Raw genomic sequence first — 26,201 nt, 5'->3', positions numbered from 1 at the left:
AGGGGTAGTGTCACCGTGTGCGTGCTGCTCGCACGGGGGGCTTATCTCCTGGTATACAGGGGTAGTGTCACGGTATGCGTGCTGCTCGCACGGGGGGCTTATCTTCCTGGTATACAGGGGTAGTGTCGCCGTGTGCGTGCTGCTCGCACGGGGGGCTTATCTCCTGGTATACAGGGGTAGTGTCACTGTGTGCGTGCTGCTCGCACGAGGGGCTTATCTCCTTGTATACAGGGGTAGTGTCACTGTGTGCGTGCTACTCGCACGGGGGGCTTATCTCCTGGTATACAGGGGTAGTGTCACTGTGCGTGCTGCTCGCACGGGGGGCTTATCTCCTGGTATACAGGGGTAGTGTCCCCGTGTGCGTGCTGCTCGCACGGGGGGCTTATCTCCTGGTATACAGGGGTAGTGTCCCCGTGTGCGTGCTGCTCGCACGGGGGGCTTATCTCCTTGTATACAGGGGTAGTGTCGCTGTGTGCGTGCTGCTCGCACGGGGGGCTTATCTCCTTGTATACAGGGGTAGTGTCACTGTGTGCGTGCTGCTCGCACGGGGGGCTTAGCTTCCTGGTATACAGGGGTAGTGTCCCCGTGTGCGTGCTGCTCGCACGGGGGGCTTATCTCCTGGTATACAGGGGTAGTGTCACTGTGTGCGTGCTGCTCGCACGGGGGGCTTAGCTTCCTGGTATACAGGGGTAGTGTCCCCGTGTGCGTGCTGCTCGCACGGGGGGCTTATCTCCTGGTATACAGGGGTAGTGTCCCCGTGTGCGTGCTGCTCGCACGGGGGGTTTATCTCCTTGTATACAGGGGTAGTGTCACCGTGTGCGTGCTGCTCGCACGGGGGGCTTATCTTCCTTGTATACAGGGGTAGTGTCACCGTGTGCGTGCTGCTCGCACGGGGGGCTTATCTTCCTTTGTATACAGGGGTAGTGTCACCGTGTGCGTGCTGCTCGCACGGGGGGCTTATCTCCTTGTATACAGGGGTAGTGTCACTGTGTGCGTGCTACTCGCACGGGGGGCTTATCTCCTGGTATACAGGGGTAGTGTCACTGTGCGTGCTGCTCGCACGGGGGGCTTATCTTCCTGGTATACAGGGGTAGTGTCCCCGTGTGCGTGCTGCTCGCACGGGGGGCTTATCTCCTGGTATACAGGGGTAGTGTCCCCGTGTGCATGCTGCTCGCACGGGGGGCTTATCTCCTGGTATACAGGGGTAGTGTCCCCGTGTGCGTGCTGCTCGCACGGGGGGCTTATCTTCCTGGTATACAAGGGTAGTGTCGCCGTGTGCATGCTGCTCGCACGGGGGGGGGCTTATCTACCTGGTATACAGGGGTAGTGTCACCGTGTGCGTGCTGCTCGCACGGGGGGCTTATCTCCTTGTATACAGGGGTAGTGTCACTGTGTGCGTACTGCTCGCACGGGGGGCTTAGCTTCCTGGTATACAGGGGTCGTGTCACCGTGTGCGTGCTGCTCGCACGGGGGGCTTATCTCCTGGTATACAGGGGTAGTGTCCCCGTGTGCGTGCTGCTCGCACGGGGGGCTTATCTCCTGGTATACAGGGGTAGTGTCACTGTGTGCGTGCTGCTCGCACGGGGGGCTTATCTCCTGGTATACAGGGGTAGTGTCACCGTGTGCGTGCTACTCGCACGGGGGGCTTATCTCCTTGTATATAGGGGTAGTGTCACCGTGTGCGTGCTGCTCGCACGGGGGGCTTATCTCCTTGTATACAGGGGTAGTGTCACTGTGTGCGTGCTGCTCGCACGGGGGGCTTATCTCCTTGTATACAGGGGTAGTGTCACTGTGTGCGTGCTGCTCGCACGGGGGGGCTTATCTTCCTGGTATACAGGGGTAGTGTCACTGTGTGCGTGCTGCTCGCACGGGGGGCTTATCTCCTGGTATACAGGGGTAGTGTCCCCGTGTGCGTGCTGCTCGCACGGGGGGCTTATCTCCTTGTATACAGGGGTAGTGTCCCCGTGTGCGTGCTGCTCGCACGGGGGGCTTATCTCCTGGTATACAGGGGTAGTGTCCCCGTGTGCGTGCTGCTCGCACGGAGGGCTTATCTCCTGGTATACAGGGGTAGTGTCCCCGTGTGCGTGCTGCTCGCACGGGGGGCTTATCTCCTGGTATACAGGGGTAGTGTCACTGTGTGCGTGCTGCTCGCACGGGGGGCTTATCTCCTGGTATACAGGGGTAGTGTCCCCGTGTGCGTGCTGCTCGCACGGAGGCTTATCTCCTGGTATACAGGGGTAGTGTCACTGTGTGCGTGCTGCTCGCACGGGGGGCTTATCTCCTGGTATACAGGGGGTAGTGTCCCCGTGTGCGTGCTGCTCGCACGGGGGGCTTATCTCCTTGTATATAGGGGTAGTGTCCCCGTGTGCGTGCTGCTCGCACGGGGGGCTTATCTCCTTGTATATAGGGGTAGTGTCCCCGTGTGCGTGCTGCTCGCACGGGGGGCTTATCTCCTTGTATACAGGGGTAGTGTCCCCGTGTGCGTGCTGCTCGCACGGGGGGGCGTATCTCCTGGTATACAGGGGTAGTGTCACTGTGTGCGTGCTGCTCGCACGGGGGGCTTATCTTCCTGGTATACAGGGGTAGTGTCCCCGTGTGCGTGCTGCTCGCACGGGGGGCTTATCTCCTTGTATACAGGGGTAGTGTCCCCGTGTGCGTGCTGCTCGCACGGGGGGCTTATCTCCTTGTATATAGGGGTAGTATCACTGTGTGCGTGCTGCTCGCACGGGGGGCTTATCTTCCTGGTATACAGGGGTAGTGTCACTGTGTGCGTGCTGCTCGCACGGGGGGCTTATCTCCTGGTATACAGGGGTAGTGTCACCGTGTGCGTGCTGCTCGCACGGGGGGCTTATCTCCTTGTATACAGGGGTAGTGTCCCCGTGTGCGTGCTGCTCGCACGGGGGGCTTATCTCCTTGTATATAGGGGTAGTGTCCCCGTGTGCGTGCTGCTCGCACGGGGGGCTTATCTCCTTGTATATAGGGGTAGTGTCACTGTGTGCGTGCTGCTCGCACGGGGGGCTTATCTTCCTGGTATACAGGGGTAGTGTCACTGTGTGCGTGCTGCTCGCACGGGGGGCTTATCTCCTTGTATATAGGGGTAGTGTCCCCGTGTGCGTGCTGCTCGCACGGGGGGCTTATCTCCTTGTATATAGGGGTAGTGTCCCCGTGTGCGTGCTGCTCGCACGGGGGGCTTATCTCCTTGTATACAGGGGTAGTGTCCCCGTGTGCGTGCTGCTCGCACGGGGGGCGTATCTCCTGGTATACAGGGGTAGTGTCACTGTGTGCGTGCTGCTCGCACGGGGGGCTTATCTTCCTGGTATACAGGGGTAGTGTCCCCGTGTGCGTGCTGCTCGCACGGGGGGCTTATCTCCTTGTATACAGGGGTAGTGTCCCCGTGTGCGTGCTGCTCGCACGGGGGGCTTATCTCCTTGTATATAGGGGTAGTGTCACTGTGTGCGTGCTGCTCGCACGGGGGGCTTATCTTCCTGGTATACAGGGGTAGTGTCACTGTGTGCGTGCTGCTCGCACGGGGGGCTTATCTCCTGGTATACAGGGGTAGTGTCACCGTGTGCGTGCTGCTCGCACGGGGGGCTTATCTCCTTGTATACAGGGGTAGTGTCCCCGTGTGCGTGCTGCTCGCACGGGGGGCTTATCTCCTTGTATATAGGGGTAGTGTCCCCGTGTGCGTGCTGCTCGCACGGGGGGCTTATCTCCTTGTATACAGGGGTAGTGTCACTGTGTGCGTGCTGCTCGCACGGGGGGGGGCTTATCTCCTGGTATACAGGGGTAGTGTCACTGTGTGCGTGCTGCTCGCACGGGGGGCTTATCTCCTGGTATACAGGGGTAGTGTCCCCGTGTGCGTGCTGCTCGCACGGGGGGCTTATCTCCTTGTATACAGGGGTAGTGTCCCCGTGTGCGTGCTGCTCGCACGGGGGGCTTATCTCCTTGTATACAGGGGTAGTGTCCCCGTGTGCGTGCTGCTCGCACGGGGGGCTTATCTCCTTGTATACAGGGGTAGTGTCCCCGTGTGCGTGCTGCTCGCACGGGGGGCTTATCTCCTTGTATACAGGGGTAGTGTCACCGTGTGCGTGCTGCTCGCACGGGGGGCTTATCTCCTGGTATACAGGGGTAGTGTCCCCGTGTGCGTGCTGCTCGCACGGGGGGCTTATCTCCTTGTATACAGGGGTAGTGTCCCCGTGTGCGTGCTGCTCGCACGGGGGGCTTATCTCCTTGTATACAGGGGTAGTGTCACTGTGTGCATGCTGCTCGCACGGGGGGCTTATCTCCTGGTATACAGGGGTAGTGTCACTGTGTGCATGCTGCTCGCACGGGGGGCTTATCTCCTTGTATACAGGGGTAGTGTCACCGTGTGCGTGCTGCTCGCACGGGGGGCTTATCTCCTTGTATACAGGGGTGGGTTCTCCATGTGCGTGCTGTTCGCACGGGGGGCTTATCTCCTGGTATACAGGGGTAGTGTCACCGTGTGCGTGCTGCTCGCACGGGGGGCTTATCTCCTTGTATACAGGGGTAGTGTCCCCGTGTGCGTGCTGCTCGCACGGGGGGCTTATCTCCTTGTATACAGGGGTAGTGTCCCCGTGTGCGTGCTGCTCGCACGGGGGGCTTATCTCCTTGTATACAGGGGTAGTGTCCCCGTGTGCGTGCTGCTCGCACGGGGGGCTTATCTCCTGGTATACAGGGGTAGTGTCACCGTGTGCGTGCTGCTTGCACGGAGGCTTATCTCCTTGTATACAGGGGTAGTGTCCCTGTGTGCGTGCTGCTCGCACGGGGGGCTTATCTCCTTGTATACAGGGGTAGTGTCACTGTGTGCGTGCTGCTCGCACAGGGGCTTATCTCCTTGTATACAGGGGTAGTGTCACCGTGTGCGTGCTGCTCGCACGGGGGGCTTATCTTCCTGGTATACAGGGGTAGTGTCACCGTGTGCGTGCTGCTCGCACGGGGGGCTTATCTCCTGGTATACAGGGGTAGTGTCCCCGTGTGCGTGCTGCTCGCACGGGGGGCTTATCTCCTGGTATACAGGGGTAGTGTCACTGTGTGCGTGCTGCTCGCACGGGGGGCTTATCTTTCTGGTATACAGGGGTAGTGTCCCCGTGTGCGTGCTGCTCGCACGGGGGGCTTATCTCCTTGTATACAAGGGTAGTGTCACTGTGTGCGTGCTGCTCGCACGGGGGGCTTATCTCCTTGTATATAGGGGTAGTGTCACCGTGTGCGTGCTGCTCGCACGGGGGGCTTATCTCCTTGTATATAGGGGTAGTGTCACCGTGTGCGTGCTGCTCGCACGGGGGGCTTATCTCCTGGTATACAGGGGTAGTGTCCCCGTGTGCGTGCTGCTCGCACTGGGGCTTATCTCCTGGTATACAGGGGTAGTGTCACTGTGTGCGTGCTGCTCGCACGGGGGGCTTATCTCCTTGTATACAGGGGTACTGTCCCCGTGTGCGTGCTGCTCGCACGGGGGGCTTATCTCCTTGTATATAGGGGTAGTGTCCCCGTGTGCGTGCTGCTCGCACGGGGGGCTTATCTCCTTGTATACAGGGGTAGTGTCACTGTGTGCGTGCTGCTCGCACGGGGGGGGGGCTTATCTTCCTGGTATACAGGGGTAGTGTCCCCGTGTGCGTGCTGCTCGCACGGGGGGCTTATCTCCTGGTATACAGGGGTAGTGTCACTGTGTGCGTGCTGCTCGCACGGGGGGCTTATCTTCCTGGTATACAGGGGTAGTGTCACTGTGTGCGTGCTGCTCGCACGGGGGGCTTATCTCCTGGTATACAGGGGTAGTGTCCCCGTGTGCGTGCTGCTCGCACGGGGGGCTTATCTCCTGGTATACAGGGGTAGTGTCCCCGTGTGCGTGCTGCTCGCACGGGGGGCTTATCTCCTTGTATACAGGGGTAGTGTCACTGTGTGCGTGCTGCTCGCACGGGGGGCTTATCTTCCTGGTATACAGGGGTAGTGTCACTGTGTGCGTGCTGCTCGCACGGGGGGCTTATCTCCTGGTATACAGGGGTAGTGTCACTGTGTGCGTGCTGCTCGCACGGGGGGCTTATCTTCCTGGTATACAGGGGTAGTGTCCCCGTGTGCGTGCTGCTCGCACGGGGGGCTTATCTCCTGGTATACAGGGGTAGTGTCACTGTGTGCGTGCTGCTCGCACGGGGGGCTTATCTCCTTGTATACAGGGGTAGTGTCACCGTGTGCGTGCTGCTCGCACGGGGGGCTTATCTCCTGGTATACAGGGGTAGTGTCACCGTGTGCGTGCTGTTCGCACGGGGGGCTTATCTCCTGGTATACAGGGGTAGTGTCTCCGTGTGCGTGCTGCTCGCACGGGGGGCTTATCTCCTTGTATACAGGGGTAGTGTCCCCGTGTGCGTGCTGCTCGCACGGGGGGCTTATCTCCTTGTATACAGGGGTAGTGTCACCGTGTGCGTGCTGCTCGCACGGGGGGCTTATCTCCTGGTATACAGGGGTAGTGTCACTGTGTGCGTGCTGCTCGCACGGGGGGCTTATCTCCTTGTATACAGGGGTAGTGTCCCCGTGTGCGTGCTGCTCGCACGGGGGGCTTATCTCCTTGTATACAGGGGTTGTGTCCCCGTGTGCGTGCTGCTCGCACGGGGGGCTTATCTCCTTGTATACAGGGGTAGTGTCCCCGTGTGCGTGCTGCTCGCACGGGGGGCTTATCTCCTTGTATACAGGGGTAGTGTCCCCGTGTGCGTGCTGCTCGCACGGGGGGCTTATCTCCTGGTATACAGGGGTAGTGTCACCGTGTGCGTGCTGCTTGCACGGAGGCTTATCTCCTTGTATACAGGGGTAGTGTCACTGTGTGCGTGCTGCTCGCACGGGGGGCTTATCTCCTGGTATACAGGGGTAGTGTCCCCGTGTGCGTGCTGCTCGCACGGGGGGCTTATCTCCTTGTATACAGGGGTAGTGTCACTGTGTGCGTGTTGCTCGCACGGAGGCTTATCTCCTGGTATACAGGGGTAGTGTCCCCGTGTGCATGCTGCTCGCACGGGGGGCTTATCTCCTTGTATACAGGGGTAGTGTCCCCGTGTGCGTGCTGCTCGCACGGGGGGCTTATCTCCTGGTATACAGGGGTAGTGTCCCCGTGTGCGTGCTGCTCGCACGGGGGTCTTATCTCCTGGTATACAGGGGTAGTGTCCCCGTGTGCGTGCTGGTCGCACGGGGGGCTTATCTCCTGGTATACAGGGGTAGTGTCCCCGTGTGCGTGCTGCTCGCACGGGGGGCTTATCTCCTTGTATACAGGGGGTAGTGTCACTGTGTGCGTGCTGCTCGCACGGGGGGCTTATCTCCTTGTATACAGGGGTAGTGTCACTGTGTGCGTGCTGCTCGCACGGGGGGCTTATCTCCTTGTATACAGGGGTAGTGTCCCCGTGTGCGTGCTGCTCGCACGGGGGGCTTATCTTCCTGGTATACAGGGGTAGTGTCACTGTGTGCGTGCTGCTCGCACGGGGGGCTTATCTCCTGGTATACAGGGGTAGTGTCCCCGTGTGCGTGCTGCTCGCACGGGGGGCGTATCTCCTTGTATACAGGGGTAGTGTCCCCGTGTGCGTGCTGCTCGCACGGGGGGCTTATCTCCTGGTATACAGGGGTAGTGTCACCGTATGCGTGCTGCTCGCACGGGGGGGCTTATCTCCTTGTATACAGGGGTAGTGTCACTGTGTGCGTGCTGCTCGCACGGGGGGCTTATCTCCTGGTATACAGGGGTAGTGTCCCCGTGTGCGTGCTGCTCGCACGGGGGGCTTATCTCCTGGTATACAGGGGTAGTGTCCCCGTGTGCGTGCTGCTCGCACGGGGGGCTTATCTTCCTGGTATACAGGGGTAGTGTCCCCGTGTGCGTGCTGCTCGCACGGGGGGCTTATCTCCTTGTATACAGGGGGTAGTGTCACTGTGTGCGTGCTGCTCGCACGGGGGGCTTATCTTCCTGGTATACAGGGGTAGTGTCCCCGTGTGCGTGCTGCTCGCACGGGGGGCTTATCTTCCTGGTATACAGGGGTAGTGTCCCCGTGTGCGTGCTGCTCGCACGGGGGGCTTATCTCCTTGTATACAGGGGTAGTGTCCCCGTGTGCGTGCTGCTCGCACGGGGGGCTTATCTTCCTGGTATACAGGGGTAGTGTCCCCGTGTGCGTGCTGCTCGCACGGGGGGCTTATCTTCCTGGTATACAGGGGTAGTGTCCCCGTGTGCGTGCTGCTCGCACGGGGGGCTTATCTCCTTGTACACAGGGGTAGTGTCACCGTGTGCGTGCTGCTCGCACGGGGGGCTTATCTTCCTGGTATACAGGGGTAGTGTCCCCGTGTGCGTGCTGCTCGCACGGGGGGCTTATCTTCCTGGTATACAGGGGTAGTGTCCCCGTGTGCGTGCTGCTCGCACGGGGGGCTTATCTCCTTGTACACAGGGGTAGTGTCACCGTGTGCGTGCTGCTCGCACGGGGGGCTTATCTTCCTGGTATACAGGGGTAGTGTCCCCGTGTGCGTGCTGCTCGCACGGGGGGCTTATCTTCCTGGTATACAGGGGTAGTGTCCCCGTGTGCGTGCTGCTCGCACGGGGGGCTTATCTCCTTGTACACAGGGGTAGTGTCACCGTGTGCGTGCTGCTCGCACGGGGGGCTTATCTTCCTTGTATACAGGGGTAGTGTCCCCGTGTGCGTGCTGCTCGCACGGGGGGCTTATCTTCCTGGTATACAGGGGTAGTGTCCCCGTGTGCATGCTGCTCGCACGGGGGGCTTATCTCCTTGTATACAGGGGTAGTGTCCCCGTGTGCGTGCTGCTCGCACGGGGGGCTTATCTTCCTGGTATACAGGGGTAGTGTCACCGTGTGCGTGCTGCTCGCACGGGGGGCTTATCTCCTTGTATACAGGGGTAGTGTCACCGTGTGCATGCTGCTCGCACGGGGGGCTTATCTTCCTGGTATACAGGGGTAGTGTCCCCGTGTGCGTGCTGCTCGCACGGGGGGCTTATCTTCCTGGTATACAGGGGTAGTGTCCCCGTGTGCGTGCTGCTCGCACGGGGGGCTTATCTTCCTGGTATACAGGGGTAGTGTCCCCGTGTGCGTGCTGCTCGCACGGAGGCTTATCTCCTGGTATACAGGGGTAGTGTCACCGTGTGCGTGCTACTCGCACGGGGGGCTTATCTCCTTGTATATAGGGGTAGTGTCACCGTGTGCGTGCTGCTCGCACGGGGGGCTTATCTCCTTGTACACAGGGGTAGTGTCACCGTGTGCGTGCTGCTCGCACGGGGGGCTTATCTCCTTGTACACAGGGGTAGTGTCCCCGTGTGCGTGCTGCTCGCACGGGGGGCTTATCTCCTTGTACACAGGGGTAGTGTCACCGTGTGCGTGCTGCTCGCACGGGGGGCTTATCTTCCTTGTATACAGGGGTAGTGTCCCCGTGTGCGTGCTGCTCGCACGGGGGGCTTATCTCCTTGTATACAGGGGTAGTGTCCCCGTGTGCGTGCTGCTCGCACGGGGGGCTTATCTCCTTGTATACAGGGGTAGTGTCCCCGTGTGCGTGCTGCTCGCACGGGGGGCTTATCTCCTGGTATACAGGGGTAGTGTCCCCGTGTGCGTGCTGCTCGCACGGGGGGCTTATCTTCCTTGTATACAGGGGTAGTGTCCCCGTGTGCGTGCTGCTCGCACGGGGGGCTTATCTCCTTGTATACAGGGGTAGTGTCCCCGTGTGCGTGCTGCTCGCACGGGGGGCTTATCTCCTTGTATACAGGGGTAGTGTCCCCGTGTGCGTGCTGCTCGCACGGGGGGCTTATCTCCTTGTATACAGGGGTAGTGTCCCCGTGTGCGTGCTGCTCGCACGGGGGGCTTATCTCCTGGTATACAGGGGTAGTGTCACCGTGTGCGTGCTGCTCGCACGGGGGGCTTATCTCCTTGTATACAGGGGTAGTGTCTCAGTGTGCGTGCCGTTCTTCTTGCAACGTTCCATCTCTCGCACGTTCTGCTTGTCTCTGCAGGTACTGTCTCATGAGTGTGCAAGGATGTTACACTGATTTTCACGTGGACTTCGGTGGCACGTCTGTGTGGTACCACATTCTCAGAGGAGGCAAGGTATTCCTTTTTCCTGTCCCTCCCTGTGCAGCGTGAGCGTGGCCCACGTGGCACTGAGGGTGTCGCACCGCAAGGCGACCCTGGTGCAGTGTTTCCCTGTGTCTGATCCTCCTGCTCCCTCCAGGTGTTCTGGCTCATTCCTCCCACGGATCAGAACCTGGAGCTGTATGAGAACTGGCTCCTGTCCGGGAAACAAGGGGACATCTTCCTGGGGGACCGAGTCTCCGCGTGCCAGCGTGTGGAACTGAAGCAGGGATACACGTTCGTCATCCCCTCAGGCATGTTCCTCCCCGTGTGTGTGTGTCTCATCCCCTCAGGCATGTTCCTTCCTGTGTGTCTGTGTGTCTCATCCCCTCAGGCATGTTCCTTCCCGTGTGTGTGTGTTTCATCCCCTCAGGCATGTTCCTTCCTGTGTGTCTGTGTCTCATCCCCTCAGGCATGTTCCTTCCTGTGTGTCTGTGTGTCTCATCCCCTCAGGCATGTTCCTCCCCGTGTGTATGTGTCTCATCCCCTCAGGCATGTTCCTTCCCGTGTGTGTGTCTCATCCCCTCAGGCATGTTCCTCCCCGTGTGTGTGTGTTTCATCCCCTCAGGCATGTTCCTTCCTGTGTGTCTGTGTCTCATACCCTCAGGCATGTTCCTTCCTGTGTGTCTGTGTGTCTCATCCCCTCAGGCATGTTCCTCCCCGTGTGTATGTGTCTCATCCCCTCAGGCATGTTCCTTCCCGTGTGTGTGTCTCATCCCCTCAGGCATGTTCCTCCCCGTGTGTGTGTGTTTCATCCCCTCAGGCATGTTCCTTCCTGTGTGTCTGTGTCTCATACCCTCAGGCATGGTCCTTCCCGTGTGTCTCATACCCTCAGGCATTGTCCTTCCCGTGTGTCTCATACCCTCAGGCATGGTCCTTCCCGTGTGTCTCATACCCTCAGGCATTGTATTGTATTGTATTGTATGTCTTTATTTATATAGCGCCATTAATGTACATAGCGCTTCACAGCAGTAATACATGTGGTAATCCAATAAATAACAGATAATATAAATAACAGATCATGGGAATAAGTGCTTTAGACATTAAGGAAGAGGAGTCCCTGCTCCGAGGAGCTTACAGTCTAATTGGTACAGTCTAAGGCATGGCCCTTCCCGTGTGTCTCATACCCTCAGGCATGGTCCTTCACGTGTGTCTCATACCCTCAGGCATGGTCCTTCCCGTGTGTCTCACCCCCTCAGGCATTGTCCTTCCCGTGTGTCTCATACCCTCAGGCATGGTGGTTCCCGTGTGTCTCATACCCTCAGGCATGTTCCTTCCTGTGTGTGTGTGTCTCATCCCCTCAGGCATGGTCCTTCCCATGTGTCTCATCCCCTCAGGCATGTTCCTCCCCGTGTGTGTGTGTCTCATCCCCTCAGGCATGTTCCTTCCTGTGTGTGTGTCTCATCCCCTCAGGCATGGTCCTTCCCGTGTGTCTCATCCCCTCAGGCATGTTCCTTCCTGTGTGTGTGTGTCTCATCCCCTCAGGCATGTTCCTTCCTGTGTGTCTGTGTGTCTCATCCCCTCAGGCATGTTCCTTCCCGTGTGTGTGTGTTTCATCCCCTCAGGCATGTTCCTTCCTGTGTGTCTGTGTCTCATCCCCTCAGGCATGGTCCTTCCCGTGTGTCTCATACCCTCAGGCATGGTCCTTTCCGTGTGTCTCATCCCCCTCAGGCATTGTCCTTCCCGTGTGTCTCATACCCTCAGGCATGGTCCTTCCCGTGTGTCTCATACCCTCAGGCATGGCCCTTCCCGTGTGTCTCATACCCTCAGGCATGGTCCTTCCCGTGTGTCTCATCCCCCTCAGGCATTGTCCTTCCCGTGTGTCTCATACCCTCAGGCATGGTCCTTCCCGTGTGTCTCATACCCTCAGGCATGGTCCTTCCCGTGTGTCTCATACCCTCAGGCATGGTCCTTCCCGTGTGTCTCATACCCTCAGGCATGGTCCTTCCCGTGTGTCTCATACCCTCAGGCATGGTCCTTCCCGTGTGTCTCATACCCTCAGGCATGGTCCTTCCCGTGTGTCTCATCCCCCTCACTCCCTCAGGCATGGTCCTTCCCGTGTGTCTCATACCCCTCACTCCCTCAGGCATGGTCTTTCCCGTGTGTCTCATACCCTCAGGCATGGTCCTTCCCGTGTGTCTCATCCCCTCAGGCATGGTCCTTCCCGTCTGTCTCATCCCCCTCACTCCCTCAGGCATGGTCGTTGCCGTGTGTCTCATACCCCTCACTCCCTCAGGCATGGTCCTTCCCGTGTGTCTCATACCCTCAGGCATGGTCCTTCCCGTGTGTCTCATCCCCTCAGGCATGGTCCTTCCCATCTGTCTCATCCCCCTCACTCCCTCAGGCATGGTCCTTCCCGTGTGTCTCATACCCTCAGGCATGGTCCTTCCCCGTGTGTCTCATACCCTCAGGCATGGTCCTTCCCGTGTGTCTCATCCCCCTCACTCCCTCAGGCGTGGTCCCTGTGGCTGTCTCTCATCCCCTCAGGCATGGTCCTTCCCGTGTGTCTCATCCCCCTCACTCCCTCAGGCGTGGTCCGTGTGGCTGTCTCTCATCCCCTCAGGCATGGTCCTTCCCCTGTGTTTCTCATACCCTCAGGCATGGTCCTTCCCGTGTGTCTCATACCCTCAGGCATGGTCCTTCCCGTGTGTCTCATCCCCCTCAGGCATGGTCCTTCCCGTGTGTCTCATCCCCCTCAGGCATGGTCCTTCCCGTGTGTCTCATCCCCCTCAGGCATGGTCCTTCCTGTGTGTCTCATCCCCTCAGGCATGGTCCTTCCCGTGTGTCTCATCCCCTCAGGCATGGTCCTTCCCGTGTGTCTCATACCCTCAGGCATGGTCCTTCTCGTGTGTCTCATCCCCTCAGGCATAGTCCTTCCTGTGTGTCTCATCCCCCTCACTCCCTCAGGCGTGGTCCCTGTGGCTGTCTCTCATCCCCTCAGGCATGGTCCTTCCCGTGTGTCTCATACCCTCAGGCATGGTCCTTCCCGTGTGTCTCATCCCCTCAGGCATGGTCCTTCCCGTGTGTCTCATCCCCTCAGGCATGGTCCTTCCCGTGTTCTCATCCCCTCAGGCATGGTCCTTCCCGTGTGTCTCATCCCCCTCAGGCATGGTCCTTCCCGTGTGTCTCATCCCCCTCACTCCCTCAGGCGTGGTCCGTGTGGCTGTCTCTCATCCCCTCAGGCGTGGTCCTCCCCGTGTGGCTGTGTCTCACCCCCTCAGGCATGTTCCTCCCCGTGTGGCTGTGTCTCATACCCTCAGGCGTGTTCCTCCCCGTGTGGCTGTGTCTCATACCCTCAGGCATGGTCCTTCCCGTGTGTCTCATACCCTCAGGCATGGTCCTTCCCGTGTGTCTCATCCCCTCAGGCGTGGTCCTTCCCATATGTCTCACCCCCTCAGGCATGGTCCTTCCCGTGTGTCTCATCCCCCTCAGGCATGGTCCTTCTCGTGTGTCTCATCCCCTCAGGCATGGTCCTACTCGTGTGTCTAATCCCCTCAGGCATAGTCCTTCCCGTGTGTCTCATCCCCCTCACTCCCTCAGGCGTGGTCCGTGTGGCTGTCTCTCATCCCCTCAGGCGTGGTCCTCCCCGTGTGGCTGTGCCTCGCCCCCTCAGGCGTGGTCCTCCCCGAGTGGAACTGTTTGCTTGTGTAGCTATTGTCGCTCAATGTATCTATCTAGATGTTTTGACAGTTATAGTTTTATACCGATTCATTTATCAATCTTTGTATAAAATATGTCGTTCTGCTCCAAATATATCCAAACCCTCAATTACCGTTACGGGAACGCAAGCCCCGAATACTTCCGCTTCCAGCAGGACCAACAACTCAGTGCAGGGGGGCGGGACTCCGCGGGCGAGCAGGGGGCGGGCCTCCCCGGGCGTGCAGGGGGGCGGGCGTGCAGGGGGCCGGCCCGACCCCCTTTCTCCCCCCCCCCCCCCCTCAGGCATGCAGGGGGGGCCCCCGTAGTGGGGGGAGAAGGTTGAGTGGTAGATGCTCCCTGACTTCCATACTCTGTCACAGGCTGGATCCACGCCGTTTACACCCCGCAGGACACCCTCGTTTTTGGGGGTAACTTCCTGCACAGCTTTAATATCCCAATGCAGCTCCGTATTTACAGCATTGAGGACAGGACGCGGGTGAGTCTGAGCTCTCTTCATAGCACCGACCTGCCACGCCGGGGTGCAGACGCTAACCATGTTTCCGCCTCCTAGGTCCCCACCAAGTTCCGGTACCCGTTTTATTATGAAATGTGCTGGTACGTGCTGGAGAGGTACGTGTATTGTATGACGCGGCGATCGCATCTGACCAAGGAGTTCCAGCGTCAGTCTCTGAGCATTGGTGAGTGTCCCTGCGCGCTCCGCAGCTGGGGGGCTGCCAGGGAGGGATTCATTGTTAGGAATAACCCAGCAGCGATGTCCCTGCGCGCTCCGCAGCTGGGGGGCTGCCAGGGAGGGATTCATTGTTAGGAATAACCCAGCAGCGGTGTCCCCGCGCGCTCTGCAACTGGAGGGGAGCGCAACTCCGGGGGGCGCTGCCAGGGAAGGGTTCATTATAAGTAATAACCTCCCAGCAGCGGTATCCCCGCGCGCTCCGCAGCTGGGGGGCTGCCAGGGAGGGATTCATTGTTAGGAATAACCCAGCAGCGGTGTCCCCGCGCGCTCTGCAACTGGAGGGGAGCGCAACTCCGGGGGGCGCTGCCAGGGAAGGGTTCATTATAAGTAATAACCTCCCAGCAGCGGTATCCCCGCGCGCTCCGCAGCAGGGGGGCTGCCAGGGAGGGATTCATTGTTAGGAATAACCCAGCAGCGGTGTCCCCGCGCGCTCTGCAACTGGAGGGGAGCGCAACTCCGGGGGGCGCTGCCAGGGAAGGGTTCATTATAAGTAATAACCTCCCAGCAGCGGTATCCCCGCGCGCTCCGCAGCTGGGGGGCTGCCAGGGAGGGATTCATTGTTAGGAATAACCCAGCAGCGGTGTCCCCGCGCGCTCTGCAACTGGAGGGGAGCGCAACTCCGGGGGGCGCTGCCAGGGAAGGGTTCATTATAAGTAATAACCTCCCAGCAGCGGTATCCCCGCGCGCTCCGCAGCAGGGGGGCTGCCAGGGAGGGATTCATTGTTAGGAATAACCCAGCACTCTCACACACACTTTCACACACACACACTTTCACACACACACGCTCACACTCTCTCTCACTCACACACACACACTTTCACACACACACGCTCACACTCTCACACACACACACACGCTCACACTCACACACACACACGCTCACTCACACACACACACACGCTCACTCACTCGCACACTCACTGTTCTGCTCCCTCCTGTCCGGGGGCCTCTTTCAGTGACCGCTCTCTCCTCTCCCTCTTACAGACTTGGAACTTAACAGTCGCAGGAGACCCGACACCCCTTCTTCCTCCTCCTCTTCATCCTCATCGTCGTCCTCTGTTTCTTCGTCCTCTGCCTCCTCCTCCTCCACTGATGACGATGACTCCTCAGACCAAGATTGGGAGGAAGAGGAGGGTTTGCGGAAGAGGGAGCGAGACCGCCGGAAAGTGGAGCGAGAGCTGCAGAGGAGACAGAATAGAGAGCGGCGGCGGCAGAGAGAGCGAGACCGCCACCAAAGAGCAGAGAGGATAATCATTCCTCCTCCCCCGGCCTCGCACCGACCCCTCACCCCGCCGCCCTCTCTCCCGCTGCCTACGCCCCCGCCCTGCGCCCCTGCATGCCTGACCGGCTTTGAGATGGAAGGGCTGCGCTGCCTGGTGGTGAAGCTGGAATCCCTGCCCCCAAACAAGAAGTGCCTGCCTGACGGCATCCAGGACCCCGACGCGCTCCTCGCCGACATTCAGGTGGGTAAAGCCGAGAGCCAGGGGGCGTGCCGGTGGGCTGCAGGGGGCGTGCCGGTGGGCTGCAGGGGGCGTGCCGGTGGGCTGCAGGGGGCGTGCCGTTGGGTCTCCTAATAGCGGGCTGCTCTGTTATCTGTAGCAGCGTGTGACTCCCGGAGGCCGCGCCTGTGGCTGCGTTTCCGCACTGCGTCTCCTAATAGCGGCTGCTCTGTTATCTGTAGCAGCGTGTGACTCCCGGAGGCCGCGCCTGTGGCTGCGTTTCCGCACTGCGTCTCCTAATAGCGGCTGCTCTGTTACCTGTAGCAGCGTGTGACTCCCGGAGGCCGCGCCTGTGCCTGCGTTTCCGCACTGGGTCTCCTAATAGCGGCTGCGCTGTTATCTGTAGCAGCGTGTGACTCCCGGAGGCCGCGCCTGTGCTTGCGTTTCCGCACTGGGTCTCCTAATAGCGGCTGCGCTGTTATCTGTAGCAGCGTGTGACTCCCGGAGGCCGCGCCTGTGCTTGCGTTTCCGCACTGGGTCTCCTAATAGCGGCTGCTCTGTTACCTGTAGCAGCGTGTGACTCCCGGAGGCCGCGCCTGTGGCTGCGTTTCCGCACTGGGTCTCCTAATAGCGGCTGCTCTGTTACCTGTAGCAGCGTGTGACTCCCGGAGGCCGCGCCTGTGCCTGCGTTTCCGCACTGGGTCTCCTAATAGCGGCTGCTCTGTTACCTGTAGCAGCGTGTGACTCCCGGAGGCCGCGCCTGTGGCTGCGTTTCCGCACTGCGTCTCCTAATAGCGGCTGCTCTGTTATCTGTAGCAGCGTGTGACTCCCGGAGGCCGCGCCTGTGCCTGCGTTTCCGCACTGCGTCTCCTAATAGCGGCTGCTCTGTTATCTGTAGCAGCGTGTGACTCCCGGAGGCCGCGCCTGTGGCTGCGTTTCCGCACTGGGTCTCCTAATAGCGGCTGCTCTGTTATCTGTAGCAGCGTGTGACTCCCGGAGGCCGCGCCTGTGGCTGCGTTTCCGCACTGGGTCTCCTAATAGCGGCTGCTCTGTTATCTGTAGCAGCGTGTGACTCCCGGAGGCCGCGCCTGTGGCTGCGTTTCCGCACTGCGTCTCCTAATAGCGGGCTGCTCTGTTACCTGTAGCAGCGTGTGACTCCCGGAGGCCGCGCCTGTGGCTGCGTTTCCGCACTGGGTCTCCTAATAGCGGGCTGCGCTGTTATCTGTAGCAGCGTGTGACTCCCGGAGGCCGCGCCTGTGGCTGCGTTTCCGCACTGGGTCTCCTAATAGCGGCTGCTCTGTTACCTGTAGCAGCGTGTGACTCCCGGAGGCCGCGCCTGTGGCTGCGTTTCCGCACTGCGTCTCCTAATAGCGGGCTGCTCTGTTATCTGTAGCAGCGTGTGACTCCCGGAGGCCGCGCCTGTGGCTGCGTTTCCGCACTGGGTCTCCTAATAGCGGGCTGCTCTGTTACCTGTAGCAGCGTGTGACTCCCGGAGGCCGCGCCTGTGGCTGCGTTTCCGCACTGTGTCTCCTAATAGCGGCTGCTCTGTTATCTGTAGCAGCGTGTGACTCCCGGAGGCCGCGCCTGTGGCTGCGTTTCCGCACTGGGTCTCCTAATAGCGGGCTGCTCTGTTATCTGTAGCAGCGTGTGACTCCCGGAGGCCGCGCCTGTGGCTGCGTTTCCGCACTGCGTCTCCTAATAGCGGCTGCGCTGTTATCTGTAGCAGCGTGTGACTCCCGGAGGCCGCGCCTGTGGCTGCGTTTCCGCACTGGGTCTCCTAATAGCGGCTGCTCTGTTACCTGTAGCAGCGTGTGACTCCCGGAGGCCGCGCCTGTGCCTGCGTTTCCGCACTGGGTCTCCTAATAGCGGCTGCTCTGTTATCTGTAGCAGCGTATGACTCCCGGAGGCCGCGCCTGTGGCTGCGTTTCCGCACTGGGTCTCCTAATAGCGGCTGCTCTGTTATCTGTAGCAGCGTGTGACTCCCGGAGGCCGCGCCTGTGGCTGCGTTTCCGCACTGGGTCTCCTAATAGCGACTGCTCTGTTATCTGTAGCAGCGTGTGACTCCCGGAGGCCGCGCCTGTGGCTGCGTTTCCGCACTGCGTCTCCTAATAGCGGCTGCTCTGTTATCTGTAGCAGCGTGTGACTCCCGGAGGCCGCGCCTGTGGCTGCGTTTCCGCACTGCGTCTCCTAATAGCGGGCTGCTCTGTTATCTGTAGCAGCGTGTGACTCCCGGAGGCCGCGCCTGTGGCTGCGTTTCCGCACTGCGTCTCCTAATAGCGGCTGCGCTGTTATCTGTAGCAGCGTGTGACTCCCGGAGGCCGCGCCTGTGGCTGCGTTTCCGCACTGGGTCTCCTAATAGCGACTGCTCTGTTATCTGTAGCAGCGTGTGACTCCCGGAGGCCGCGCCTGTGGCTGCGTTTCCGCACTGCGTCTCCTAATAGCGGCTGCTCTGTTATCTGTAGCAGCGTGTGACTCCCGGAGGCCGCGCCTGTGGCTGCGTTTCCGCACTGCGTCTCCTAATAGCGGGCTGCTCTGTTATCTGTAGCAGCGTGTGACTCCCGGAGGCCGCGCCTGTGGCTGCGTTTCCGCACTGCGTCTCCTAATAGCGGGCTGCTCTGTTATCTGTAGCAGCGTGTGACTCCCGGAGGCCGCGCCTGTGCCTGCGTTTCCGCACTGCGTCTCCTAATAGCGGCTGCTCTGTTATCTGTAGCAGCGTGTGACTCCCGGAGGCCGCGCCTGTGCCTGCGTTTCCGCACTGCGTCTCCTAATAGCGGCTGCTCTGTTATCTGTAGCAGCGTGTGACTCCCGGAGGCCGCGCCTGTGGCTGCGTTTCCGCACTGGGTCTCCTAATAGCGGGCTGCGCTGTTATCTGTAGCAGCGTGTGACTCCCGGAGGCCGCGCCTGTGGCTGCGTTTCCGCACTCGGTCTCCTAATAGCGGCTGCTCTGTTATCTGTAGCAGCGTGTGACTCCCGGAGGCCGCGCCTGTGGCTGCGTTTCCGCACTGCGTCTCCTAATAGCGGGCTGCTCTGTTATCTGTAGCAGCGTGTGACTCCCGGAGGCCGCGCCTGTGGCTGCGTTTCCGCACTGCGTCTCCTAATAGCGGGCTGCTCTGTTATCTGTAGCAGCGTGTGACTCCCGGAGGCCGCGCCTGTGGCTGCGTTTCCGCACTGGGTCTCCTAATAGCGGCTGCTCTGTTATCTGTAGCAGCGTGTGACTCCCGGAGGCCGCGCCTGTGGCTGCGTTTCCGCACTGGGTCTCCTAATAGCGGCTGCTCTGTTATCTGTAGCAGCGTGTGACTCCCGGAGGCCGCGCCTGTGCCTGCGTTTCCGCACTGGGTCTCCTAATAGCGGGCTGCTCTGTTATCTGTAGCAGCGTGTGACTCCCGGAGGCCGCGCCTGTGGCTGCGTTTCCGCACTGGGTCTCCTAATAGCGGCTGCTCTGTTATCTGTAGCAGCGTGTGACTCCCGGAGGCCGCGCCTGTGGCTGCGTTTCCGCACTGGGTCTCCTAATAGCGGCTGCTCTGTTATCTGTAGCAGCGTGTGACTCCCGGAGGCCGCGCCTGTGCCTGCGTTTCCGCACTGGGTCTCCTAATAGCGGCTGCTCTGTTATCTGTAGCAGCGTGTGACTCCCGGAGGCCGCGCCTGTGGCTGCGTTTCCGCACTGGGTCTCCTAATAGCGGCTGCTCTGTTATCTGTAGCAGCGTGTGACTCCCGGAGGCCGCGCCTGTGGCTGCGTTTCCGCACTGGGTCTCCTAATAGCGGCTGCTCTGTTATCTGTAGCAGCGTGTGACTCCCGGAGGCCGCGCCTGTGCCTGCGTTTCCGCACTGGGTCTCCTAATAGCGGGCTACGCTGTTATCTGTAGCAGCGTGTGACTCCCGGAGGCCGCGCCTGTGCCTGCGTTTCCGCACTGGGTCTCCTAATAGCGGCTGCTCTGTTATCTGTAGCAGCGTGTGACTCCCGGAGGCCGCGCCTGTGGCTGCGTTTCCGCACTGGGTCTCCTAATAGCGGGCTGCTCTGTTATCTGTAGCAGCGTGTGACTCCCGGAGGCCGCGCCTGTGCCTGCGTTTCCGCACTGGGTCTCCTAATAGCGGCTGCTCTGTTATCTGTAGCAGCGTGTGACTCCCGGAGGCCGCGCCTGTGGCTGCGTTTCCGCACTGGGTCTCCTAATAGCGGCTGCTCTGTTATCTGTAGCAGCGTGTGACTCCCGGAGGCCGCGCCTGTGGCTGCGTTTCCGCACTGCGTCTCCTAATAGCGGCTGCTCTGTTATCTGTAGCAGCGTGTGACTCCCGGAGGCCGCGCCTGTGCCTGCGTTTCCGCACTGCGTCTCCTAATAGCGGCTGCTCTGTTATCTGTAGCAGCGTGTGACTCCCGGAGGCCGCGCCTGTGCCTGCGTTTCCGCACTGGGTCTCCTAATAGCGGCTGCTCTGTTATCTGTAGTAGCGTGTGACTCCCGGAGGCCGCGCCTGTGGCTGCGTTTCCGCACTGGGTCTCCTAATAGCGGGCTGCGCTGTTATCTGTAGCAGCGTGTGACTCCCGGAGGCCGCGCCTGTGGCTGCGTTTCCGCACTGGGTCTCCTAATAGCGGGCTGCGCTGTTATCTGTAGCAGCGTGTGACTCCCAGAGGCCGCGCCTGTGCCTGCGTTTCCGCACTGGGTCTCCTAATAGCGGGCTGCTCTGTTATCTGTAGCAGCGTGTGACTCCCGGAGGCCGCGCCTGTGGCTGCGTTTCCGCACTGGGTCTCCTAATAGCGGCTGCTCTGTTATCTGTAGCAGCGTGTGACTCCCGGAGGCCGCGCCTGTGGCTGCGTTTCCGCACTGGGTCTCCTAATAGCGGCTGCTCTGTTACCTGTAGCAGCGTGTGACTCCCGGAGGCCGCGCCTGTGGCTGCGTTTCCGCACTGGGTCTCCTAATAGCGGGCTGCTCTGTTACCTGTAGCAGCGTGTGACTCCCGGAGGCCGCGCCTGTGGCTGCGTTTCCGCACTGGGTCTCCTAATAGCGGGCTGCTCTGTTACCTGTAGCAGCGTGTGACTCCCGGAGGCCGCGCCTGTGCCTGCGTTTCCGCACTGGGTCTCCTAATAGCGTGCTGCTCTGTTATCTGTAGCAGCGTGTGACTCCCGGAGGCCGCGCCTGTGGCTGCGTTTCCGCACTGGGTCTCCTAATAGCGGCTGCGCTGTTACCTGTAGCAGCGTGTGACTCCCGGAGGCCGCGCCTGTGGCTGCGTTTCCGCACTGGGTCTCCTAATAGCGGGCTGCTCTGTTATCTGTAGCAGCGTGTGACTCCCGGAGGCCGCGCCTGTGGCTGCGTTTCCGCACTGGGTCTCCTAATAGCGGCTGCTCTGTTACCTGTAGCAGCGTGTGACTCCCGGAGGCCGCGCCTGTGGCTGCGTTTCCGCACTGGGTCTCCTAATAGCGGCTGCTCTGTTATCTGTAGCAGCGTGTGACTCCCGGAGGCCGCGCCTGTGCCTGCGTTTCCGCACTGGGTCTCCTAATAGCGGCTGCTCTGTTACCTGTAGCAGCGTGTGACTCCCGGAGGCCGCGCCTGTGGCTGCGTTTCCGCACTGGGTCTCCTAATAGCGGCTGCTCTGTTACCTGTAGCAGCGTGTGACTCCCGGAGGCCGCGCCTGTGGCTGCGTTTCCGCACTGCGTCTCCTAATAGCGGCTGCTCTGTTATCTGTAGCAGCGTGTGACTCCCGGAGGCCGCGCCTGTGGCTGCGTTTCCGCACTGCGTCTCCTAATAGCGGGCTGCTCTGTTATCTGTAGCAGCGTGTGACTCCCGGAGGCCGCGCCTGTGGCTGCGTTTCCGCACTGGGTCTCCTAATAGCGGGCTGCGCTGTTATCTGTAGCAGCGTGTGACTCCCGGAGGCCGCGCCTGTGGCTGCGTTTCCGCACTGGGTCTCCTAATAGCGGGCTGCGCTGTTATCTGTAGCAGCGTGTGACTCCCAGAGGCCGCGCCTGTGCCTGCGTTTCCGCACTGGGTCTCCTAATAGCGGGCTGCTCTGTTATCTGTAGCAGCGTGTGACTCCCGGAGGCCGCGCCTGTGGCTGCGTTTCCGCACTGGGTCTCCTAATAGCGGCTGCTCTGTTATCTGTAGCAGCGTGTGACTCCCGGAGGCCGCGCCTGTGGCTGCGTTTCCGCACTGGGTCTCCTAATAGCGGCTGCTCTGTTACCTGTAGCAGCGTGTGACTCCCGGAGGCCGCGCCTGTGGCTGCGTTTCCGCACTGGGTCTCCTAATAGCGGGCTGCTCTGTTACCTGTAGCAGCGTGTGACTCCCGGAGGCCGCGCCTGTGGCTGCGTTTCCGCACTGGGTCTCCTAATAGCGGGCTGCTCTGTTACCTGTAGCAGCGTGTGACTCCCGGAGGCCGCGCCTGTGCCTGCGTTTCCGCACTGGGTCTCCTAATAGCGTGCTGCTCTGTTATCTGTAGCAGCGTGTGACTCCCGGAGGCCGCGCCTGTGGCTGCGTTTCCGCACTGGGTCTCCTAATAGCGGCTGCGCTGTTACCTGTAGCAGCGTGTGACTCCCGGAGGCCGCGCCTGTGGCTGCGTTTCCGCACTGGGTCTCCTAATAGCGGGCTGCTCTGTTATCTGTAGCAGCGTGTGACTCCCGGAGGCCGCGCCTGTGGCTGCGTTTCCGCACTGGGTCTCCTAATAGCGGCTGCTCTGTTACCTGTAGCAGCGTGTGACTCCCGGAGGCCGCGCCTGTGGCTGCGTTTCCGCACTGGGTCTCCTAATAGCGGCTGCTCTGTTATCTGTAGCAGCGTGTGACTCCCGGAGGCCGCGCCTGTGGCTGCGTTTCCGCACTGCGTCTCCTAATAGCGGGCTGCTCTGTTATCTGTAGCAGCGTGTGACTCCCGGAGGCCGCGCCTGTGGCTGCGTTTCCGCACTGGGTCTCCTAATAGCGGCTGCTCTGTTATCTGTAGCAGCGTGTGACTCCCGGAGGCCGCGCCTGTGGCTGCGTTTCCGCACTGCGTCTCCTAATAGCGGGCTGCTCTGTTATCTGTAGCAGCGTGTGACTCCCGGAGGCCGCGCCTGTGGCTGCGTTTCCGCACTGGGTCTCCTAATAGCGGGCTGCTCTGTTATCTGTAGCAGCGTGTGACTCCCGGAGGCCGCGCCTGTGGCTGCGTTTCCGCACTGCGTCTCCTAATAGCGGCTGCTCTGTTACCTGTAGCAGCGTGTGACTCCCGGAGGCCGCGCCTGTGGCTGCGTTTCCGCACTGGGTCTCCTAATAGCGGGCTGCTCTGTTATCTGTAGCAGCGTGTGACTCCCGGAGGCCGCGCCTGTGGCTGCGTTTCCGCACTGCGTCTCCTAATAGCGGCTGCTCTGTTATCTGTAGCAGCGTGTGACACCCGGAGGCCGCGCCTGTGGCTGCGTTTCCGCACTGGGTCTCCTAATAGCGGGCTGCTCTGTTACCTGTAGCAGCGTGTGACTCCCGGAGGCCGCGCCTGTGGCTGCGTTTCCGCACTGGGTCTCCTAATAGCGGCTGCTCTGTTACCTGTAGCAGCGTGTGACTCCCGGAGGCCGCGCCTGTGGCTGCGTTTCCGCACTGGGTCTCCTAATAGCGGCTGCTCTGTTACCTGTAGCAGCGTGTGACTCCCGGAGGCCGCGCCTGTGGCTGCGTTTCCGCACTGGGTCTCCTAATAGCGGCTGCGCTGTTATCTGTAGCAGCGTGTGACTCCCGGAGGCCGCGCCTGTGGCTGCGTTTCCGCACTCGGTCTCCTAATAGCGGCTGCTCTGTTATCTGTAGCAGCGTGTGACTCCCGGAGGCCGCGCCTGTGGCTGCGTTTCCGCACTGGGTCTCCTAATAGCGGCTGCTCTGTTACCTGTAGCAGCGTGTGACTCCCGGAGGCCGCGCCTGTGCCTGCGTTTCCGCACTGGGTCTCCTAATAGCGGCTGCTCTTTTATCTGTAGCAGCGTGTGACTCCCGGAGGCCGCGCCTGTGGCTGCGTTTCCGCACTGGGTCCCCTAATAGCGGCTGCTCTGTTATCTGTAGCAGCGTGTGACTCCCGGAGGCCGCGCCTGTGCCTGCGTTTCCGCACTGGGTCTCCTAATAGCGGCTGCTCTGTTATCTGTAGCAGCGTGTGACTCCCGGAGGCCGCGCCTGTGGCTGCGTTTCCGCACTGGGTCTCCTAATAGCGGCTGCTCTGTTATCTGTAGCAGCGTGTGACTCCCGGAGGCCGCGCCTGTGGCTGCGTTTCCGCACTGGGTCTCCTAATAGCGGCTGCTCTGTTATCTGTAGCAGCGTGTGACTCCCGGAGGCCGCGCCTGTGCCTGCGTTTCCGCACTGGGTCTCCTAATAGCGGGCTGCGCTGTTATCTGTAGCAGCGTGTGACTCCCGGAGGCCGCGCCTGTGCCTGCGTTTCCGCACTGGGTCTCCTAATAGCGGCTGCTCTGTTATCTGTAGCAGCGTGTGACTCCCGGAGGCCGCGCCTGTGGCTGCGTTTCCGCACTGCGTCTCCTAATAGCGGCTGCTCTGTTATCTGTAGCAGCGTGTGACTCCCGGAGGCCGCGCCTGTGGCTGCGTTTCCGCACTGGGTCTCCTAATAGCGGCTGCTCTGTTATCTGTAGCAGCGTGTGACTCCCGGAGGCCGCGCCTGTGGCTGCGTTTCCGCACTGGGTCTCCTAATAGCGGGCTGCTCTGTTATCTGTAGCAGCGCGTGACTCCCGGAGGCCGCGCCTGTGGCTGCGTTTCCGCACTGGGTCTCCTAATAGCGGCTGCGCTGTTATCTGTAGCAGCGTGTGACTCCCGGAGGCCGCGCCTGTGCCTGCGTTTCCGCACTGCGTCTCCTAATAGCGGCTGCTCTGTTATCTGTAGCAGCGTGTGACTCCCGGAGGCCGCGCCTGTGCCTGCGTTTCCGCACTGGGTCTCCTAATAGCGGCTGCTCTGTTATCTGTAGTAGCGTGTGACTCCCGGAGGCCGCGCCTGTGGCTGCGTTTCCGCACTGGGTCTCCTAATAGCGGGCTGCGCTGTTATCTGTAGCAGCGTGTGACTCCCGGAGGCCGCGCCTGTGGCTGCGTTTCCGCACTGGGTCTCCTAATAGCGGGCTGCGCTGTTATCTGTAGCAGCGTGTGACTCCCGGAGGCCGCGCCTGTGCCTGCGTTTCCGCACTGGGTCTCCTAATAGCGGGCTGCTCTGTTATCTGTAGCAGCGTGTGACTCCCGGAGGCCGCGCCTGTGCCTGCGTTTCCGCACTGGGTCTCCTAATAGCGGCTGCTCTGTTATCTGTAGCAGCGTGTGACTCCCGGAGGCCGCGCCTGTGGCTGCGTTTCCGCACTGGGTCTCCTAATAGCGGCTGCTCTGTTACCTGTAGCAGCGTGTGACTCCCGGAGGCCGCGCCTGTGGCTGCGTTTCCGCACTGCGTCTCCTAATAGCGGCTGCTCTGTTATCTGTAGCAGCGTGTGACTCCCGGAGGCCGCGCCTGTGGCTGCGTTTCCGCACTGGGTCTCCTAATAGCGGCTGCTCTGTATCTGTAGCAGCGTGTGACTCCCGGAGGCCGCGCCTGTGGCTGCGTTTCCGCACTGCGTCTCCTAATAGCGGCTGCTCTGTTATCTGTAGCAGCGTGTGACTCCCGGAGGCCGCGCCTGTGGCTGCGTTTCCGCACTGGGTCTCCTAATAGCGGGCTGCTCTGTTACCTGTAGCAGCGTGTGACTCCCGGAGGCCGCGCCTGTGGCTGCGTTTCCGCACTGTGTCTCCTAATAGCGGCTGCTCTGTTATCTGTAGCAGCGTGTGACTCCCGGAGGCCGCGCCTGTGGCTGCGTTTCCGCACTGCGTCTCCTAATAGCGGCTGCTCTGTTATCTGTAGCAGCGTGTGACTCCCGGAGGCCGCGCCTGTGGCTGCGTTTCCGCACTGCGTCTCCTAATAGCGGGCTGCTCTGTTATCTGTAGCAGCGTGTGACTCCCGGAGGCCGCGCCTGTGGCTGCGTTTCCGCACTGGGTCTCCTAATAGCGGGCTGCTCTGTTATCTGTAGCAGCGTGTGACTCCCGGAGGCCGCGCCTGTGGCTGCGTTTCCGCACTGCGTCTCCTAATAGCGGCTGCTCTGTTATCTGTAGCAGCGTGTGACTCCCGGAGGCCGCGCCTGTGGCTGCGTTTCCGCACTGCGTCTCCTAATAGCGGCTGCTCTGTTATCTGTAGCAGCGTGTGACTCCCGGAGGCCGCGCCTGTGGCTGCGTTTCCGCACTGGGTCTCCTAATAGCGGGCTGCTCTGTTATCTGTAGCAGCGTGTGACTCCCGGAGGCCGCGCCTGTGGCTGCGTTTCCGCACTGCGTCTCCTAATAGCGGCTG

At 60.8% G+C, this 26,201-nt stretch overlaps 1 protein-coding gene across 2 annotated transcripts in view; it reads left to right on the top strand.

Annotated features, from left to right (window-relative positions):
• KDM2A (lysine demethylase 2A) overlaps window positions 1-26,201 on the top strand; it is a 107,302-nt gene that overhangs the window by 27,675 nt on the left and 53,426 nt on the right. For both annotated transcript variants that reach the window (XM_075583968.1, XM_075583967.1), the window contains 5 exons: window positions 9,982-10,075; window positions 10,200-10,353; window positions 14,119-14,234; window positions 14,310-14,436; window positions 15,474-15,952. In XM_075583968.1, coding sequence (XP_075440083.1) covers window positions 9,982-10,075; window positions 10,200-10,353; window positions 14,119-14,234; window positions 14,310-14,436; window positions 15,474-15,952 — 970 coding nt within the window. The remainder of the gene's footprint in view (window positions 1-9,981; window positions 10,076-10,199; window positions 10,354-14,118; window positions 14,235-14,309; window positions 14,437-15,473; window positions 15,953-26,201) is intronic.

The sequence above is a fragment of the Ascaphus truei genome, unplaced genomic scaffold, assembly GCF_040206685.1.
Source record: "Ascaphus truei isolate aAscTru1 unplaced genomic scaffold, aAscTru1.hap1 HAP1_SCAFFOLD_415, whole genome shotgun sequence".
Lineage (NCBI taxonomy): Eukaryota > Metazoa > Chordata > Amphibia > Anura > Ascaphidae > Ascaphus > Ascaphus truei.
The sequence above is the reverse complement of the archived record's forward strand: the minus strand, read 5'-3'. Positions and strand labels throughout refer to the sequence as shown.